This window comes from Podarcis tiliguerta (assembly GCF_965153285.1).
Source record: "Podarcis tiliguerta genome assembly, chromosome: 1".
NCBI lineage: Eukaryota > Metazoa > Chordata > Lepidosauria > Squamata > Lacertidae > Podarcis > Podarcis tiliguerta.
Genome location: NC_139534.1, coordinates 124,385,083 through 124,404,874, shown reverse-complemented (window position 1 = coordinate 124,404,874; position 19,792 = coordinate 124,385,083). Strand labels below are relative to the sequence as shown.

The 19,792-nt window shown below is 48.1% G+C and overlaps 2 protein-coding genes and 1 long non-coding RNA gene across 12 annotated transcripts in view; 1 reads left to right on the top strand and 2 right to left on the bottom strand.

Annotated features, from left to right (window-relative positions):
- The window catches only part of LOC310677960, a 288,527-nt gene that overhangs the window by 28,292 nt on the left and 240,443 nt on the right, over window positions 1-19,792 (bottom strand). The window lies entirely within an intron of this gene.
- ZBTB25 (zinc finger and BTB domain containing 25) lies at window positions 2,750-13,765 on the bottom strand. Of its 10 annotated transcripts, none has more exons than XM_083437305.1 (3): window positions 13,573-13,765; window positions 11,031-11,210; window positions 2,750-5,818 (listed from the first exon to the last, which is right to left on the bottom strand). In XM_083437305.1, exons 1-3 carry the CDS (start codon window positions 13,581-13,583, stop codon window positions 4,681-4,683), a joined length of 1,329 nt encoding a protein of 442 aa, XP_083293431.1. In that variant the 5' UTR covers window positions 13,584-13,765; the 3' UTR covers window positions 2,750-4,680. The 10 variants fall into 10 exon arrangements, with proteins under 10 accessions (XP_083293431.1, XP_083293432.1, XP_083293436.1 ...); XM_083437306.1 differs by lacking the exon at window positions 13,573-13,765 and adding an exon at window positions 13,336-13,449; XM_083437310.1 differs by lacking the exon at window positions 13,573-13,765 and adding an exon at window positions 13,336-13,449 and having other exon boundaries at window positions 2,750-5,815.
- Window positions 18,731-19,792, top strand: part of PPP1R36 (protein phosphatase 1 regulatory subunit 36) — a gene marked incomplete at its 5' end in the record, with an annotated part of 67,631 nt that continues 66,569 nt past the window's right edge. The window contains 2 exons of the mRNA XM_083442581.1: window positions 18,731-18,740; window positions 19,499-19,776. Of these exons, the coding sequence (XP_083298707.1) occupies window positions 18,731-18,740; window positions 19,499-19,776 (288 nt within the window). The remainder of the gene's footprint in view (window positions 18,741-19,498; window positions 19,777-19,792) is intronic.

Below are 19,792 nucleotides of genomic sequence, written 5' to 3'. Positions count from 1 at the left end.
CAACTTCCTTTCCTTTAAAGAGGCTTGGTCTTCGGTGCAATCCTGTGCATGTCAACTCAGGTTTTATGTCCAGGGTCTACTCTCGGGTAAGGCAGGGGTCAAGGGTGGCGCTGTGGGTTAAACCACAGAGCTTAGGACTTGCTGATCAGAAGGTCAGCGGTTCGAATCCACGCGACGGGGTGAGCTCCCGTTGTTTGGTCCCTGCTCCTCCTGCTCACCTAGCAGTTTAAAAGCACATCAAACTGCAAGTAGATAAATAGGTACCACTCCGGTGGGACGGTAAACGGCGTTTCTGTGTGCTGCTCTGGTTCGCCAGAAGCGGCGTAGTCATGCTGGCCACGTGACCCAGAAGCTGTACACCGGCTCCCTCGGCCAATAAAGCGAGATGAGCGCCGCAACCCCAGAGTCGGTCACGACTGGACCTAGAATCATAGAGTTGGAATAGACCACAAGGGCCATCGAGTCCAACCCCCTGCCAAGCAGGAAACACCATCAGAGCACTCCTGACATATGGTTGTCAAGCCTCTGCTTAAAGACCTCCAAAGAAGGAGACTCCACCACACTCCTTGGCAGCAAATTCCACTGTCGAATTCACCTTTAAGGTAGGGTGGCAGATCCACATACTCTGCCCCTTTCTGCTCTTTCATATTGGAGATAAATTGTTGGTTGATTTATTTCACGTACCACACTGCATGCATCACCCCTCCTTTTTTCCCTTACAGCTTTTGTCACGTATAAAGGTAAGCATGCAAGTGAGAAGGAAGCAGCTTAAAGGTGTGTGTGCGTGCGAAGTAATACAAAAGAAAAGGAGCTAAACAATGAAACTGAAGCTATTCCTTGCCTCTCCACTTTCATTGTGATTACACAAAAGAGAACAGAAAGAAAAAACGAGGCGGCTCTGGAAGAAGCCTCGGGAAATGGCAGAGAAAGATGGAAATCAGACCGAAGGCAACATTTGCTCTCAAGCTGCTTGGAACCAATATAGACACCCTGGCCCCGATCCTTAGCAGGTGCTACTATTGTTGTCTAGGGATCTGTACAGCTAGGCTGCAACATAGCAAACCTTCCTTTCGGTTATATGAATGCAGGAGAATTGCCTAATCTAAAACAATCCATTTGGGTTTTGTGTGTGTTCCCTCCTGGGTCAATGGATTCTTGCTTCGTTCAATTTGCTTTGGTTTTGATTACTTTAGGACACTCCCTTGCTATTTTTGGGCAGTGCTATTGTCCGTTTTGAGTTTCACAATACACCTCTTCGGGTGCTCTCTTTTTTTCAGTCACAAGGTAAAGGGACCCCTGACCATTAGGTCCAGTTGTGACCGACTCTGGGGTTGCGACGCTCATCTCGCTTTACTGGCTGAGGGAGCCAGCGTACAGCTTCCGGGTCATGTGGCCAGCATGACTAAGCCGCTTCTGGCAAACCAGAGCAGCGCACGGAAACGCCGTTTACCTTCCTGCCAGAGCGGTACCTATTGATCTACTTGCACTTTGACATGCTTTCGAACTGCTAGGTTGGCAGGAGCAGGGACTGAGCAACGGGAGCTCACCCCGTTGCGGGGATTCGAACCGCCAACCTTCTGATCGGCAAGTCCTAGGCTCTGTGGTCACAAACGTCCCTACAAATAAATTGCGGGGAGCGCGACGTAAATAGAGAACTAGTGAATTTGCAGCAAGATTTTCTAATCAGCAAGGGGAAAGGTCCATTCTTTTTGATTTCCAATTACACCCTGATCTGGAATAAATCAGATGTGGATTTGCACTTGCATATGTGGGGCATCTTTGTTTTGAAATATTTTTATTCTGCCATCCAGTGGGAAAGGGTTGCGTCAGGTCGATAATCTAGGACTCTGGAGATAATGCATGTTCTTTAGAGGGCAACGTGTATTACTTGCTTCAGAATGGTGAGCTAGCCCTGTTGTGTTGGGGGACCCGTCTGTTCATTCTTCTGAGTGGAGCCATGGACCTCTCTGCCCTAAAAGCACCACTGCCTAAAGGGGACAGCACAAAAGGAAGAAGGCATGAGGTGGGGAAAGGAAAACAAGACATACTTTTTGGGAGGCAGGGGTTATCAAAAAGAATCCAGCAGGAAAAGAGCGCTCAGAACTCAAGACTGCATTTCCTTGCCATTACAGTCCAAAAGAAAAGCTTTCAAGTATTTCCCACCTTCAGTAAAAACACATCTTTCTAAAAAAAAATAAAATTCTCTTTCCCGCCTCCTCTTCATGCTCTTCTGACATGTGTTTCAAAATTCCCTCATAAATCTGGGTGACTCACCTTGTGTGTCAGAGAATTGTTGCAGAAGAACAGTGGGAGGCGTGGAGCGGCTGTGTGTGTGTGGAATAACAAAAGGCCTTTTAGTGGAGTTTACAACTGGCAAGTTCACATTTTAATTTGAGAAAAGAACATTGTTTGCGCCTTGCTGCCACCTGCTGGCTGATCAAGTTCTGACACGTAATAAATCTGACAAGAAAAGAAAAGCTAGAGGTGAGGACTTTTTGCTTGCATTCATATAGAAACCTGGGCCAAATCCAGAACTATGCCTCTTCTTGTCACACCTCCTGCTTTGCTACATATGCCAGGCCTTTGGTCCGATACAGCCAAATGCTTTCGAGTGTAGTTTTATGGTGAAAATCTCCTGGAAGCTGCTTTGAGACCAAATAAAAGGACCGGGAGCCCCCTCTCCAATGCTCTGGGAAAACCAACCGCATGATCAGTTTTTCTACAGGAAAATAGAAAGCACGAGCCGATGGAAGATTCAGAAGATTTTGGTTTTATTCCTCAATTTTTTGTAAAAATAAAAACGGAGCAAATAACTTAAGGGGCTGGGAGTCTTTGGGAGCAAACAGAGAGAATCTACAGGTTGCGCTGTAACAGGGAAGAAATCTATCTTGAGCAACGTTAAATCCAAAGAAACGAGTCAGCAACTAATATGAAATAGTGCAATGAGGGGGTGGAAATCACACAGGACTATCTAAAGCTAGCAAGGGCAGAGCTTTTTATTGCACCAATCTGCTGGTAAAGTTTCATGTCCCTTTCTGGCTAAACTGGAAAACTTGTAGGGCCAGGATAGAAACAAGGAATCCTAAGAGTTGGAAGGGACCACCAGGGTCATCTAGTCCAGCCCCCCAAATGCTCAGGGTTGTGGGTTCGAGCCCCACATTGGGTAAAAGATTTCTGAATAGCCTCAGTGTTCCTAAGGCATCTGCTTTGAGCGACGTGATTTCAAGTGTTTCCCAGACTTCCAAAAACTGACAGACTTGCGCCTTTTTCTCCTGAATTGGAGGAACACACCGCTTACATGTGAAAAGATTTTTCCAAGCAGTGTTGAAGAACCTCAGGCCTAGAGGGACAAATGCAGAATTCTGCACCTCTCTTTAGTGTATAGAAACATGAATTTGGAGTGGGTGGGCTGTAGACTAATTTTAACCCCGATCTTGCTCATCACTTCCTTTACTGTCTCCAAAAGGTTCCCCAGAGGGACCAATTCTGTGTTTCCGCAGGAGTCACTGATTTGAGACAAGCCTCGTGGGCAGCAACTCGTCCAGAGAGGCGACGAGAGGCTTCCCCTGAGGCTGGGCAGTCTTGTAACCATCTCTGCATCGCAGGTTGAGCTACCCAATCACACCTGGAGAGCAGGTGCCACAAAATCAGCCTCCCGGGTGAAAGCTCTTTGGGAGGGTGTGAGGCCAGAACCGGGAAGCCTGCAGAGATGCAGCAGGGGCAGCAGAAACTCAATCCAGGTGCAGCCCTCAAAAGTGGCTTCAGGGCATGCCTGCTCCTGGTCACTTTTTGTTACTCTTTCTATCCACTGGCGATACCCCTATATAACAAACTCTACAGAATATTCCATCTGCAAGAATGCTGGGGCTAGCACAAAATGTGTTGTTATGTGAACACATGAAACTGCCTTAGAGGGAATGAGATCTCTGGCCCTGCTAGCTGTTTTCCTTGGTCTCTGAAAGGGATATTTCCTGGGTCTGAAATCTAGTCCAGAGCATGCGGGATCCACTGGAGGGACATTGCCAGAGAACCACTGTCAAAGGGGCTCATCACAGAGTGGGGTTCCCCAAACTTGGGCCTCCAGCTGTTTTGGGACTACAATTCCCAACATCCCTGACCTGCTCGCTAGGGATGATGTGAGTTGTAGTCCGAAAACTGCTGGAGACCCAAGTTTGGGGAAACCCTGTCGCAGAGCCTCTTTGAAGTCCATCTGCAGGTGTGGTTTGCGTTCAAACCACTCTTGCAAATGGGCAAAGCGGGGCTTGCTGACGGCAGCAATCAGCTCTGACAGTAAGTCTTGGTTGCAAAAGAAAACACTTGTGAGCGCACTATAAGCATGTCTGATTGTTCTTTTAAAGCTGCATTCTTATCTGTACCTACCTCTGACATCTCATATGATTTCAGGTGTGGGACTGCACTCAATTTAGTTTGCATTTTGCGGCAATGCACAGCCATGTCACCTGCCCCTTAACACGTGGTCTCCCCAGTGCATACGTTACTGGAGCAGTGTGAGAAACAGCCGCACAACCGAGTCCATGAGACAACCCAGAACAGGGCTTTCAGTCTGCAGATTCCTATTTTGCAAGAAGACGGAAAACACCTTCAGCGACAATGAGAGAGACATTGAAACGAGCGCAGGAATTCACAGGCAAAAAACGCATACAGGAAAAAGGGAAGGAGCTATTCAACCAGTATGGTGTCAATACTCTCTTGGGAGAGCTCAGGATCCGGCGCGTTATGCGAATCCACGTGAGCTTGCGAGAGGGCGGTGCTCTTCACCGGAGTCCAGCTGCTGCCGAGCAGCTGAAATTTAGGGGCTGCCGAGCCGCCCAGCCTCTGGCACCGGCCCAGTTTGAAGTGTTTGCCTTTGTGGGTGTACATGTGCTCGAGCAGCTGGCTCTTGCGAAGGAACTTGTGGCCGCAAACCGCGCAGCTGATCTTCCTCTTCCGCGAGAAGGAAAAGTTGCAGTTCAGTTCCACCGGCTCAGAATCCTTGGAAACGAGAGACAGCTGGCCGATGGGCAGAGGGTCCAAGCTGCCGTGAGCCGGATGCTCCGGGTGGCGCTCGTCCTCTTTCCGGAGGAAGGAGCCGAGCCGGTGGCTTTCCGCGGCCTCGTGGTTTTCGTGGAGGGGCTGCAGCTGGCCAAGGTCGCTGCTTTCCAGGATTGAGGCCGGAACCCCAAACGGCAGAGACCCCGAAACATGTGTGAAGAGGTGTTCGCGCAGATTGGTCCGGGATTCGAAGTGCTCCCCGCAGTACTGGCATAAATGGACCTTGAGGTTCGTCCTAGAGAAGGCCGGGCCGCTGACATCCGGCGACGACGAGGTGTGGCTCTGAGACACCACTTGTTCCGGGTCGCTCTTCTCCTGTTTTATAGTCACGGGAGCGTTTGCAAGCTCCTCTGTCGGCTTCACAGCCGGAGGGAGCGAAGGACGAGAAAGCTGCTGGTCCAAAGAGCCGTCGTCGAGCCCAATTGCCAACGAGAGCTGCAGCTGGGGGTGATCGCTCTGGCCGGCGGTTCTGCTCCCGAGGCTCGTCACGCTTTCCTTCGCCTGGAGGCCTCCCTTGACGGATTTGTGCGTGGTGGAGATCTGGATGCCGTACAGGTTCGAAGACTGCACGGACTCCGGCGACAGCATCTGGTTCATTTCCACCGCCATGCGGGAAAGGTAGTCGGCGTGCAGGAAATGGATGCCCTCCTCCAGCCGGGTCTGGTTGACGATCTGTTTGGGTCCTTTGCCGGTGTACATTATATGCAGCAAGTAGCTGAATATGTCGGGTTGGATATCTGTTGGCTGGATCTTTATGCAGTCGCTGCTTGAAACAAAAGAGGAACGTTAGGGAAGCGGATTGCAGCGCAGCCGTTAAGAGTGAAGACAAACATAGCAACGAAGAATCCAGAAGAACTTTAAAGACCAACATATTCACTGTGACATAAGCTTGGGTAGGTTTTAGTCAACAGCAAGTATGAAGGGCTATCCTAAGTTGGCGTTTTTATATACACATGGGTGCAAAGAAAAATATGTGTGAGCAATTAGGGGAATGAAATTTAAAATGTACAAGCTGTCAATTATACTAAAGCTGAGAATGCACAAACAGTAAGTACAGTGACCATTCACGAGGCAGTGCTGATGATAATGCAAATGTTCAGGCAATCGTAAGCCAATACCAGGATTTAAACCAGACTGCTCCTACTCCCAGAAGTGCAAGCTGGATTTAGAAGAGGCAGGGGAACCAGAGACCAAATTGCAAACATGCGCTGGATTATGGAGAAAGCTAGAGAGTTCCAGAAAGACATCTACTTCTGCTTCATTGACTATGCAAAAGCCTTTGACTGTGTCGATCACAGCAAACTATGGCAAGTTCTTAAAGAAATGGGAGTGCCTGATCACCTCATCTGTCTCCTGAGAAATCTCTATGTGGGACAAGAAGCTACAGTTAGAACTGGATATGGAACAACTGATTGGTTCAAAATTGGGAAAGGAGTACGACAAGGCTGTATTTTGTCTCCCTGCTTATTTAACTTATATGCAGAATTCATCATGCGAAAGGCTGGGCTGGATGAATCCCTAGCCGGAATTAAGATTGCTGGAAGAAATATCAACAACCTCAGATATGCAGATGACACAACCTTGATGGCAGAAAGTGAGGAGGAATTAAAAAACCTTTTATTGAGGGTGAAAGAGGAGAGCACAAAATATGGTCTGAAGCTCAACATCAAAAAAACGAAGATCATGGCCACTGGTCCCATCACCTCCTGGCAAATAGAAGGGGAGGAAATGGAGGCAGTGAGAGATTTTACTTTCTTGGGTTCCATGATCACTGCAGATGGTGACAGCAGCCACGAAATTAAGAGACGCCTGCTTCTAGGGAGGAAAGCAATGGCAAACCTAGATAGCATTCTAAAAAGTAGAGACATCACCTTGCCAACAAAGGTCCGTATAGTAAAAGCTATGGTTTTCCCAGTAGTGATGTATGGAAGTGAGAGCTGGACCATAAAGAAGGCTGATCGCCGAAGAATTGACGCTTTTGAATTATGGTGCTGGAGGAGACTCTTGAGAGTCCCATGGACTGCAAGAAGATCAAACACATCCATTCTTAAGGAAATCAGCCCTGAGTGCTCACTGGAAGGACAGATCGTGAAGCTGAGGCTCCAATACTTTGGCCACCTCATGAGAAGAGAAGACTCACTGGAAAAGACCTTGATGTTGGGAAAGATGGAGGGCACAAGGAGAAGGGGACGACAGAGGACGAGATGGTTAGACAGTGTTCTCGAAGCTACAAACATGAATCTGACCAAACTGCGGGTGGCAGTGGAAGACAGAAGTGCCTGGCGTGCTCTGGTCCATGGGGTCACGAAGAGTCGGACACGACTGAACGACTAAACAACAACAAGCTCCTACCCTTGAGGAATAGCCAGAGGTCATAACATGCTGTGCTTTTGAATAAACCGACAGCATGCAGAAATTTATGGAAGCGGAATTATACTGCGGGTTCTCCTAAGAACAAGTTATTCTTCATTTATTTATGTTATTCATTTGTTTCTTGGTTTTACAACTAAAAAAACACCCCACAATTGATTGCTTTTAGAATAATAACAAGCTGAATGTACTGTAAATTTTGAGAGGTGACATTTTTGGATGTGGTCTAACCCATTTCTCTCTTCTTCTTCCCTTTCATATTTGAGGCAATGTCTGTTCCAATTTCTTAATCTGTATTTTACTTCCTTTTCTAATGAATTAAAAATTTAAAAATACAGGTGCACCTTCTGGTCTCTAGGATCAAGTTATTTTCTGAAAATCTACAGCAAACGTAAGTGATGGATGCAGACACACATCTGTTTGGCCCCAATGAAAACAGGATGCTGGCCATGGGCCCGATTCAGCAGGTTCTTCCTATGACACACAAACTGGCTTTTTAATCATGCTATTTATGACTGACAACGGCCTTGGGCTAGGCTGTAAAGACTTGGATTTGGATTGGGCAGACAATGGATGAATGTAGAGCTGGATAAGCATAAATGTGGCATACTGAACTAAAACATTTTTTTTAAAAAAAAGATAAATAACCTGTCCATCTTAAATGTTTCCTTTTATCTGAGCTCCTGACAAATGTAAGGGTCTGCACTTCAGCAGGAAGAACCAGATGCACAAATATAGGATGGGGAAACCGAGTTTACTAGAAGTACATGGGAAACGGATCTAGAGGTCTTGATGGACCACAAGCTTCACACGAGTCAACAGTGTGATGCAGCAGCAGCAAAAAAAAGCTAAAGTTATTCTAGGCTGCATCAACAGAACTCTAGGGTCCAGATCAAAGCAGCCCTGTTCAGGGAAGTTTTTAATGTGTGATATTTTAGTGTATTTTTGGGTTCTAGGGGGGCCGCCCAGAGTGGCTGGGGAAACCCAGCCAGATGGGCAGGGTACAAATAAATTATTATTATTATTATTATTATTATTATTATTATTATTATTATTAATAGTACCACTCTATTCTGCCTTGGTCTGACCACATCTGGATTACTGTGTCCAGTTCTGGGCACCAGAATTTAAGGAAGATGTTGACATGCTGGAACATGTACAGAGGAGAGTGACCAAGATGATCAAGGGTCTGGAAACCAAGCCTGATGAGGAATTAGGTATGCTAAATATTAGACTGAGAGGCGATAGGATCATTATCTTCAAATATCTGAAGGGCAGTCACATGGAGCAAGTTTGTTTTCTCCTGCTCCGGAGGGCAGGACCTAAACCAAAGGATTCAAGTTGCAAGGTACATTATACGAAAAGCTAAAAGGCTTGGAGTTTTCGCCACAGGCACTGATAGCCGCAGGTTATGAGAAAGCCAGAGCAACAATTCGCCAACGAATATGGGATGTAGAATTTCAGGGTCATGTGAGTGAGATGAATAAGCACCCAGCAATCGAAGACAATGGGAGAGGTTTTACCCCAGCAATATATCTGTCAAAACTACGTATAACTAAATATAGACGGTTGTTCACCCTCGGTAGATTCAACCTGCTGCCATCTGACTTATCGCACAGCAGAGATGTGGGTAAACCGTGTGCAGAGCAAGTTTGCCCCTGTGGCTTGATAGAGGTGGAAACTGTCTCCCATGTCTTGCTTCGATGCCATTTTTATGAGGATATACATTCGGTCTTTATTACCGTATTTTTCGCCCTATAGGACGCACTTTTCCCCCTCCAAAAATGAAGGGGAAATGTGTGTGCGCCCTATGGGGCGAATGCAGGCTTTCGCTGCGCGCACCTTCGCCATCGCTCTCCGACCCGTTCTGGGGGCTGGGGTCGGGGGAAGCTCCGGCTTCCCCTGCCCCCAGCTGCGCAAGCTCCCAGAGCGATGGTGAAGGTGCGCTCACCTTCGCCAGTGCTCTCCAACCCGCTCTGGGGGCTGGGGAAGCTCGGGCTTCCCCCACTTCCAGCCCCGCAAGCTCCGGGAGCCACTCTGGCTCCCATTCTGGGGTCGGGGGAAGCTCGGGCTTCCCCCGCCCCAGCCCTGCACCTGGGGGGGGGGGGGAAATAAAAATTGTTTCCTTTATTTCCCCCCCCCCAAAAGAAATCTAGGTGCATCCTATGGGCCGGTGCGTCCTATAGGGCGAAAAATACGGTACCCCTGTTATACAGAAAATGCCAAGTGTGTTTGAATCTCAATGCTTAAAATCCCTGTTAGAGGAAAAGAATCCAGAGATCACACTAAGGGTGGCCAAATTTTGTGTGACTGCCATGAAACCCGGAGAACAAGCTGTGCTATTACAAAGACTAAGACCTCAGATAAGGGACGCGGGTGGCGCTGTGGGTTAAACCACAGAGCCTAGGACTTGCTGATCAGAAGGTCGGCAGTTCGAATCCCCGTGACGGGGTGAGCTCCCGTTGCTCGGTCCCTGCTCCTGCCAAACTAGCAGTTCGAAAGCACATCAAAGTGCAAGTAGATAAACAGGTACCGCTCCGGCAGGAAGGTAAACGGTGTTTCCATGCGCTGCTCTGGTTCGCCAGAAGCGGCTTAGTCATGCTGTCCACATGACCCGGAAGCTGTACGCCGGCTCCCTCGGCCAATAAAGCGAGATGAGCGCCGCAGCCCCAGTCGGCTGCGACTGGACCTAATGGTCAGGGGTCCCCTTTACCTTTTAAGACCTCAGATGTGAACTCTAGATAATATTTTAGAGATTAAGACCTAAACCACATTTCTAATTGCTGCCATATTCATACTGTTTATTATTATAATTGATTGTTAATCCAAACTTAATTCTATTGTGTTTTATGCTTGTTTAATATGGTATGTAAAACTGGTCTGGGATCGTAATAAATTTCCATCTATCTATCATGTTACAAGGAAGGAGATTGTGATTAAACATCAGGAAGAACTTTAAGAGCTACCTGGCAGCGGAACAGGCTCCCACAAGAGATGGTGGACTCTCCCTTCCTTGGAGGTTTTTAAGCAGAGGTTGGATGGCTGCCTATCATATATGATCTAGTTGAGATTGGACGTGATGACCCTTAGGGTCCCTTCCAACTCTACAATTCTGATTCTGCCATTTTATCCTTCTCCTACTAGGGCTGGAGTGAGGCTCCAATACTTTGACCACCTCATGAGAAGAGAAGACTCCCTGGAAAAGACCCTGATGTTGGGAAAGATGGAGGGCACAAGGAGAAGGGGACGCAGAGGACAAGATGGTTGGACAGTGTTCTCGAAGCTACAAACATGAGTCTGACCAAACTGCGGGAGGCAGTGGAAGACAGGAGTGCCTGGCGTGCTCTGGTCCATGGGGTCACAAAGAGTCGGACACGACTGAACGACTAAACAACAACTAGGGCTGGAGAGGCAGGTATAATATTTAAATCAGCTTCTTCGCTTCTCCCCTTTGCAATTCCCATGAACCACAACATTCCAGGTAGCCAAATGCTGCAAAGTCTTTTGTGTGTAAAGGAGATATTCTGGAAGTTCTGAGAGCCTCCCCTTCCCAGAAAACAAGTTTGTGACTGCATCCGTCATGCCCCAAAAGACACGCACTGCCTTACCTTGTCTGGTGAATGAATATCATCTTAAAATAGTTTGAGAAGGCAGCCAGGACAGCTCGGTGAGCTTTGAAGTAGACGTCTCCTATGGCCACAGTGCAGTCACAGAGAAATCCAAATTCCCGCTGCATGTTCAGCTGCTGCAGGAGGATCAGGCTGTGGCTGGCAGTCTCCATAGTGTTTCTGCAGGACAAAGCAAGAGCTCTTATGGGTGTTCAGGCTTCAGGCTTGTGAGATCTTAACTCTGTTTTTTGTTTTTACTAAAACCCCAAGATCTACCAGCTGCAGTCAGGTGCAAAAGAACTGTATAGTTGGAAGGGACCACAAGCGTCAATTACACCATCCCCATGCAATGCAGAAATGTTTTGCCCTAGATGAGACTTGAACTCACAACCTTGAGATTAAGGGTCTCATGCTCCGCTGAGCTATCCTAGGTCAAGCAGTTAAAATTAAAGAGCAAGGTGCCTCCGAGCATGTTCTGAGCCTAGGAATTCGCTTCCAGTTCAAGAACTGAACTAAGATTGCAGTCCTTTCAGACTGGAGAAAATTTAAAGATTATCTACAGAAATACAGCAAAATTAATGAATGTTAAAATGTTGGAATGAAGTTATATGGCTTCAGTAGAAATGTTATAAGGATTTCAGTATAAATAGATTAATGGAATTTTAAAAGTAAAATAAGGTTAGAATGTGTTAAGATAATTATTTGACAGATAACAGAGGAAGATGGAAAGGAATTGCTGAAACATTTGACAGAAGTAGAATACAAAAAGGGAGGTGTGAGGAGGTCGGTGAAACAAGTGAATGAAAGACATTGAAAGTGTTTCGAGTGTTTTAAATTGTATTGTTTGGTTATGTGTTTAGTGTTATGTGGTGCTTTTTCTTTTTCTTTTCTTTTATTGTATTGTATTGGCTTTTATTTTTCTGTTTTTGTTTTTTTGGTTTTGCAATGTTTAAATTGTGCAAAAAGCAATAAATATTATTTTTTTAAAAAAAATAATAAGATTGCAGTCCTTTCACACACTCTCGATTTCCCCAAACTCTCTTCATTTCACCTGCCTAATTTAGGTGGAATAGTTGTTGCTATTGCAAGACAACTGAGAATCAGAAGCCCTTGCAGCTTTACTGCAAAACAGACATCTATCTGCAGATTTCCATCTACCTTCTGCCCACCCTGCCTGAGAAGGCAGGTCCATTTCAGGGTAGCAGGAACTACAACTCCCATCAGTCGTGACCACTGAGCAAGCATGATCCGGAATACTTGCTATTTCGGCCTGTGTGTTGTTTTTTTTAATACTAATAAGATTCAAACCACAAAACACACTCAAACTTAAAACAACAATATCTAAAATACGAGGCTTCAAAAGTCCCGAGACATTAAACCAGCCTTTGCCAATCTTGTGCCTTCCAGCTGTTTTGGACTACAACTCCCATCAGGCCCAGGCTGGCCAAAGGCTGCATTAGGCAGTTTCAACCGAGTTGGCTACAACCCTTAAAAGTGCTCCCTCTCCCCTCTTCTCCAGTGAACGCAGAGGGATAACAGGCGCATCAGAAGAATTTAGGACAGCATCCTGTTCTCACAGTGGCCAAACAAAGAGCTGGACCAGAGGACAAGAGCCCTCTCTCCACTCGTGTGGTTTCCTGCAACTTGTTTTCAGGGCTGCTGAAATGCCTTACCGAAGGTGCAATCTTAAAAAAAAGAAGAATCACCCGGCTGCAACCTGCCAGCAACCGGGCACAACCTCGCACTCTCGGCGGCGAAGCATCCTCTTTGCAGCGCGGAAGATCCCGAGTTCAAGCAGGCTGGGAGACGGCATCCCTCGCGCCCGAGAGACCCTGGGGAGCCGCTGCCAGCCAGTGCACTCAATACTGCGCTAGATGGCCCTGCGCAAGGCGGCGACCCAGCAGCCCCAAATACCTGCGCGCTTCTGGCTCGGGGTGCCGCTGGCCTGCGCGCCTCCGGCCCCACCAAAAAAAACCCAAAACCCTTGGTCGCCGCGCATGCCCATAGTAAGCTACGGAAATGCAAACGTGCCACACACGGGCGCGCGCGCACACAGAAAGGCAGCCAAGGCCGGCGGTGCAGCGGGGGCGGTTTGCTTGCTTGCAAATAGCTCGCCGGCTCCTGTTGCAGACGCGGCGCGGCGCGCAAGGAAGCCATGCCACCCCGGGCATCTATTCCTGGCCCCCACCCCTTCGACCGTCCCTTCTCCTCCTCCGGTGGAAGAGGGGCTGCTCCCCATTGCACAGCGCTCCCCGACGCCACCCCGCACCCACATCTCCGTCCCGTCGGCTCCTGGCCCCCTTACCCCACCAGGCAGCGGGCCTCTCGGCGCGTGGAAGCGGCGGCTGCGCAGCTAGGGCAGGGAACAAGGGCGCGCCGGATACGGGCGCGCTCGCGCTCTCACGTTGCTTTTTTTTTGCGCCTCCGGCCCGAAGAAGGGAAAGCGGAGGGAGGGGAAAGGGGAGGGGGCTGTGGCGCAAGGCGCCAGGAGGCAGCTGCAAAGCCTCTGGATTGCCTGTCTCCCTCGCGCGCGGGAGCGCACCTTGGAGCCATTTCGACAGGGGGGTTTCCGTTTTATTTAATGCATTCCCTGCCTCTCAGCGACGGCTCTCGGGAAGGTTGGAAAGCCGGCCTGCTACCATGGCAGTAAAAAAAGGACACAACAGTGCAATGCTGTTTTTATCCCCGGGACAGCTCAGTCAATAGAGCACGGAGACGCTTGAGCTCAGGGTCATGGGGATGGACTAGACGACCCTTGGGGTCCCTTCCAACACTCTTCTTCTATGGTTTCAGGCTCCAAGATCTGCAGCTGGTGGGATGAGAGGCCCCTGCATTTGGTCATCTGCGCACATCTGGGAACTGCACTGAGGTTCTGTGTAAGGTGAACAGCCTGCCAGTCATTTGAAGCGCCTGGCAAGCTTTATTTTGAAACTGTTGGCCACAGTTTATGGGGCGCTTCTGTTGTTTTTCCAGTTTGTATCTTTAACCTGGAGAGCAAAAAACGCTCTGTTGTTGTTGTTGTTTAGTCGTTTAGTCGTGTCCGCCTCTTCGTGACCCCATGGACCAGCGCACGCCAGGCACTTCTGTCTTCCACTGCCTCCCGCAGTTTGGTCAAACTCATGCTGGTAGCTTAGAGAACACTGTCTAACCATCTCGTCCTCTGTTGTCCCCTTCTCCTTGTGCCCTCAGTCTTTCCCAACATCAGGGTCTTTTCCAGTGAGTCTTCTCTTCTCATGAGGTGGCCAAAGTATTGGAGCCTCAGCTTCAGGATCTGTCCTTCCAGTGAGCACTCAGGGCTGATTTCCATAAGAATGGATCGGTTTGATCTTCTTGCAGTCCATGGGACTCTCAAGAGTCTCCTCCAGCACCAGAATTCAAAAGCATCAATTCTTCAGCGATCAGCCTTCTTTATGGTCCAGCTCTCAGTTCCATACATCACTACTGGGAAAACCATAGCTTTAGCTATACAGACCTTTGTTGGCAAGGTGATGTCTCTGCTTTTTAGCAGTGATCCATGAAGGGGAAAAAACGCTCTATTGGCTTCCAAATCAGTGGAGAAAAGCCTAATGCAGGATAAACAAATAGCAGCCTGCAGCGGGTAGAGAAAAGCCTATGGCAATGCATATTTGTGGGAAAGGGGAATAAGAAGCCACAATCCTTGGAATGAAAATATGTAGCTCTTGCTTGATGTGGCAGCGATTGTCCTTGTGTCCTCCTGGCAACCTCCTAGATTGGTTTGGGTTTTTAAAAGAACTCCTCAACTCGGGCTTATATTATACCCTGAAACATGAACTGGGCCTTCAGCAGAGCATCTGCAAAGCTTGGTGTCTCCAGATATTCAGGACAATTAAATAAACCACATTTCTTCATGCTCTTTATCTTCGGTTTGACCACACAGAAAAATGTCTTGCAAAGTCTCTCTCTTTTTTATATACGTTGTAGCTTCACTGAGTTTACACTTAAATGACTTAAGAAGAGGTGAAGTTGCAGAGGATGGAGCTGTTACAGTTTAGAAATCTAATTATTCTACGCTGAAGAAAAGGACCCTTTTCCTTGCTTACACTTCTGCTGCAAGAGAATGTGGTTAGTCCCAGCCAGATTAGACAGACATGTGGCAATTTCACATGTTTAGGGAAATTCTGTAAGAAGGGGTGGAGAGGTCAAATTCTGATAAGGGGCATGTGGAGGAATGGCAGAGTCCAGAGAAGGCTTTATTGCTTGGTTTTAACAATTAGAAACAAGGCCCAAATCCATCCAAACAAGGGGGGGGGGGATGGGGCCGTGTTAAGCAACTAGTGCAGAGAAGGGAGGTTGGTTTGGTGCCGGGGTGGGAAAATTTTAAAACTCATGCAAACCAAGCCACAAAGTGTCATGCACTTTTAGACTCCACCTGCATTGCAGGAAACATCTGGCGGGGGTTAAGGTATCCTTTTTTACTTGCTAAGTTCCGAAAGTGTTTGAGATGGTGTGGTACGCAGTCCTGGTGCTTTGCATGTGGGCTTGTGGGGGCTGAAACGCTCCGTTACCAGGCTTTGCAGGGATCAAAAGAGCATGGTCGGCCAATTGGTGTTAAAGAAGGATAGAACTTTCTTTATGTACGCTACAACAGCAGCAAGAATACTCATCGCAAAGTATTGGAAGACACAAGATTTACCCACCCTGGAAGAATGGCAGATGAAGGTGATGGACTATATGGAAATGGCGGAAATGACTGGCAGAATCCGAGACCAGGGAGAAGAGTTGGTGGAGGAAGATTGGAAGAAATTTAAAGACTATTTACAGAAATACTATAAAATTAATGAATGTTAGAATGATGTTGGATTGAGGTTAAAGGGTTATTAGTAATAATGTGGTGAAAGAATATGGAAAAATGGAAGGTTAATAGACGAAAAACTAAAGGTATAATATACTAAGATCAAGATAAGGATAGAGGGAAAGGATTTGCTGATTAAATAACTGAACTGGAATACAGAGAGGGGAGGTGTGGGGAGGTCCGGGAAATAAGCAAACGCAAGAAATATTATGAAAATTGAACTGTTTTTATTTGTTTTTATTTTTGTATTTTTTCTTTTTTCTCTTATGCGAAAATCTAAATAAAAATATTATTTAAAAAAAACAAAAGAGCTAAAAATGTGACCTTGATGCTGCAGAGATCCAATTGGTATCCTCCAGTTAATTGGGCATGAGTTGTTATTATTATTATTATTATTATTATTATTTGTATACCAGCCTATACCCGCAGGTCTCAGGGTGGTTCACAAGATAAAATCACAAAATAAAAACATAAAGTACAGAATAAAAACAATCCAATAATCTCCCCCTCCCACAACACATTTTAAAAGGGCATTGGATGTCAATCAGCCAAAGGCCTGGTTTAAAGAGAAACAGTTTTGCCTGGCACCTAAAGGTGTATAAGCAAGGCACCAGGTGAGCCTCTTTGGAGAGAGCATGCCACAAACGGGGAGCCACTGCAGAAAAGGTCCGTTCTCGTGTTGCCCCCCCCCCCCGGACCTCTTGTGGAGGAAGCCCATGAAGAATGGTATCAGAAGGTTCATATGGAGAGAGGCGGGCCTTATAGCAGACAAGAGTGTTGGATGAACACAGGAGAGACGCAGCTTGTAAAAGTTCTCTGAGGTTAAGGGGCAGTGGGGAGGACCTCCATGAATAATATTAATTAATTAACATACTGCTTAATTGCCACTGTGGCTTTTATATAAGTATGAAACCAATTACAAAAATATAAATAAGCACACTGAGCTTCTTGGGAGGGTGAGATAAAAAAACTTTGCTTGGGTGGCCCCGAAATTCCCTGTTCCCCCCCACCATGGAGCACTTGGAAATTGCTGAGGGTGTCGGCGGACAACTTCCTATTTTTTCTGCTCGTTGTAGCAACTGTCATGCACTGAGCTAGATGCTGCAGCTTTACTACATGCATAGAAGAAGAAGAGTTTGGATTTGATATCCCGCTTTATCGGTACCCAAAAGAATCTCAAAGTGGCCAACATTCTCCTTTCCCTTCCTCCCCCACAACAAACACTCTGTGAGGTGAATGGGGCTGAGAGACTTCAAAGAAGTGTGACTGGCCCAAGGTCACCCAGCAGCTGCATGTGGAGGAGCGGAGACGCGAACCCGGTTCACCAGATTACGAGTCCACCGCTCTTTAACCACTACACCACATTGGCTCTCTAGAAGAGACTCAGAAGCAGGCATAGAATCTTAGAGTTGGAAGGGACCCTGAGGATCATCGTAAGTCCAACCCCCTGCAATGCAGGAATATGCAGCTGTCCCGTACGGGGATCAAACCTGCAACCTCAGCGTCCTCAGCACCACGCTCTAACCAGCAGAGCTATCGTACACACACAGTGGTGGTCTGCAGCCAGCAACATTTCTTTGGTCAAACCATAAAAAGGCCAGAGCTGCTGTTTCGATAGACTATAACGGGTAGGCAATCTAAGGCCCGGGGGCTGAATCCGGCCCAATCGCCTTCTTAATCCGGCCTGCGGATGGTCCGGGAATCAGTGTGTTTTTACATGAGTAGCATGTGTCCTTTTATTTAAAATGCATCTCTGGGTTATTTGTGGGGCATAGGAATTCATATTTTTTCCCCAAAATATAGTCCGGCCCACCACATGGTCTGAGGGATGGTGGACTGGCCCACGGCTAAAAAAGGTTGCTGACCCCTGGAGTATAACAAGAGGAAGCTCAGAAGTTGGATGTGCAAAAGGGAACTGCAAGAATAAAGATTAAAATGTTATCACGCGGAGTGCTGCTGGTCAGGGTTTCAGACAGCCAGTTCCATTTCCCCTCCACAACATGTCCCTTTCCACAACCGTCAGCCAGCATTCCAAGATGAACGCTCAGGTTTTGGTGGTCTCGGTCCCCCCCCCCAAAAAAAAATATTTCATGTATTTCTGGAAACCTTGGGTTCCCCCACCACACACATCTGCTGACACCTCCCCTTGCGGGTGGTGCTATTTTGGCTCCAAAGGGCTGCACATTCGGAGCATGACTTTGCTATTTGAATACGTCATGCACAAAAATATCCATCTGAAAGCAGCATGGCTCTTCCTGGAAGGTCTGCAGGCATCGTCTTTCCTTGCATATTTTTACGCTATTTTTTTGATTAGTACATTTCCACATACCCCCCACTTTCTTCCATTGTGGAACCCAAGGGAGCAGGCACACACTCAGGGGTCCTGGGTACAAAACCCTGGCATCTCTAGGGAGGGCTGTGAATGTTCCCTCGCCCAAAACCCTGGAGCGGCGCTACCAGTCAGTGCGGGCAAAACATGGGCCACTGGTCTGACATGGGATAAAGCAACTTCCTACATTCCTAAGGCACAGAGAATAAGTCAGCATCAAGAGTTCGCCATCTGTCGCTTTCACAATCTCTTACAATCCCCATAATAATATTATTTTCAAATTAAATTTATATACCGCTCTTCATCCAAAGAGCACCGGGTGTATGTGTGTTATGGTATACTGTTATACTGTGCACCCAACTCCCATCTTCCCCAGTCAGGATGGCCAGGAATCAAGGATGATAGGAGTTGTAGTCCAGAAGCATCTCATTACATTAGACATCCTGTCTGAGGCACAAAAGCCAGGCAAAGGCAACCGTCAGGCTCTAAGCAGGCACTGGTGGTAGGGAGAAGTGGCTGGAGCGAGTGGCACTGCCACTAAAATCCAAACATGCCAAAATGGGCCAAAGTAAGTTGGTAATTCTTGTTACCGACACCCCACCCACGGAAAGCTCCCCAGTCAATGCAACCCCAGCTAGGGGCAGCGGCAAACCTAGGGGGGGGCTGAAGCTTGAACGGTTATGGGGACCCCTTTGCAAGCAGCAACAAGGTATGGGTAACCACTGTTATCTTCTTTAAAGGGGTTGTTCCACAACAGATCACCATTTTCAAAAAAATAATTGTCTCAGATTTTGATTAAAATTGCTGTACTAGATTATCTCACCCGTCAAGGGCAATGATACAAAATTAAAAATTCCTACGCCTTACTGTTTTCGGGTTATTGGGGGGGGGAGATAAAAATTAAGAAGATGCATCATAGAATGATGAAATTGAGTCTACTAGAGCACCCCCCCCCCTTTAAAAAAAAAGCAATGTGGACCAAAAATGGCTTCTGGGCCCCTCCAGGATTAGGGGCCTTGAAGTTTAAGGTGCATCATTCCTGCACTGCAGGGGGTTGGATAAAATGACCTTTGGGTACCTTCCAGCTCTGCAATTCTAATAGCAGATCCACCCTGGCTGGGGGGCGGGGTGCCTTTGAAGGTCTGTCCCCAACCCCTTGCCCAGCCTGACATTGGCACTATGGTCTGGGGCACTCCGGCGGAGGACCCCCCACCCCACCAAAGACGGGGAATGAATGGGGCCGTGCAGGATAACGCGGAGAAGGAAGATGCGCCGGGAGGGGGGGGGCGACCGCTGCGCCCTGGCCGCACCCGCCGCCGCCAGCAGGGCCCGGCGCCGCTCGCTGGCCGCCAGCCGGGGGGAGGGGTCCGGCGGCTCCGTGCGGTCGCGGAGGAGCCGGAGCTGCTTCTGCTGCACCAGAGCAGGGGCGGCAGCAAGGGAAGCAGCAGCAGCAGGCGCGGCCGGGGGCGGAAGTCCTTTGTTGCTGCAGCCGGAGGAGGCGGCCGCGGCGCCGGGAGAGCAGCTGGCCGCCCCTCGAGCCCCCGCGCGGCGCGCCTGCCTCGTCCTCCCGGATCTCGCACCTCGCATGCCTGCATCGGCCTCGGGTAAGTGGGGCGCGGG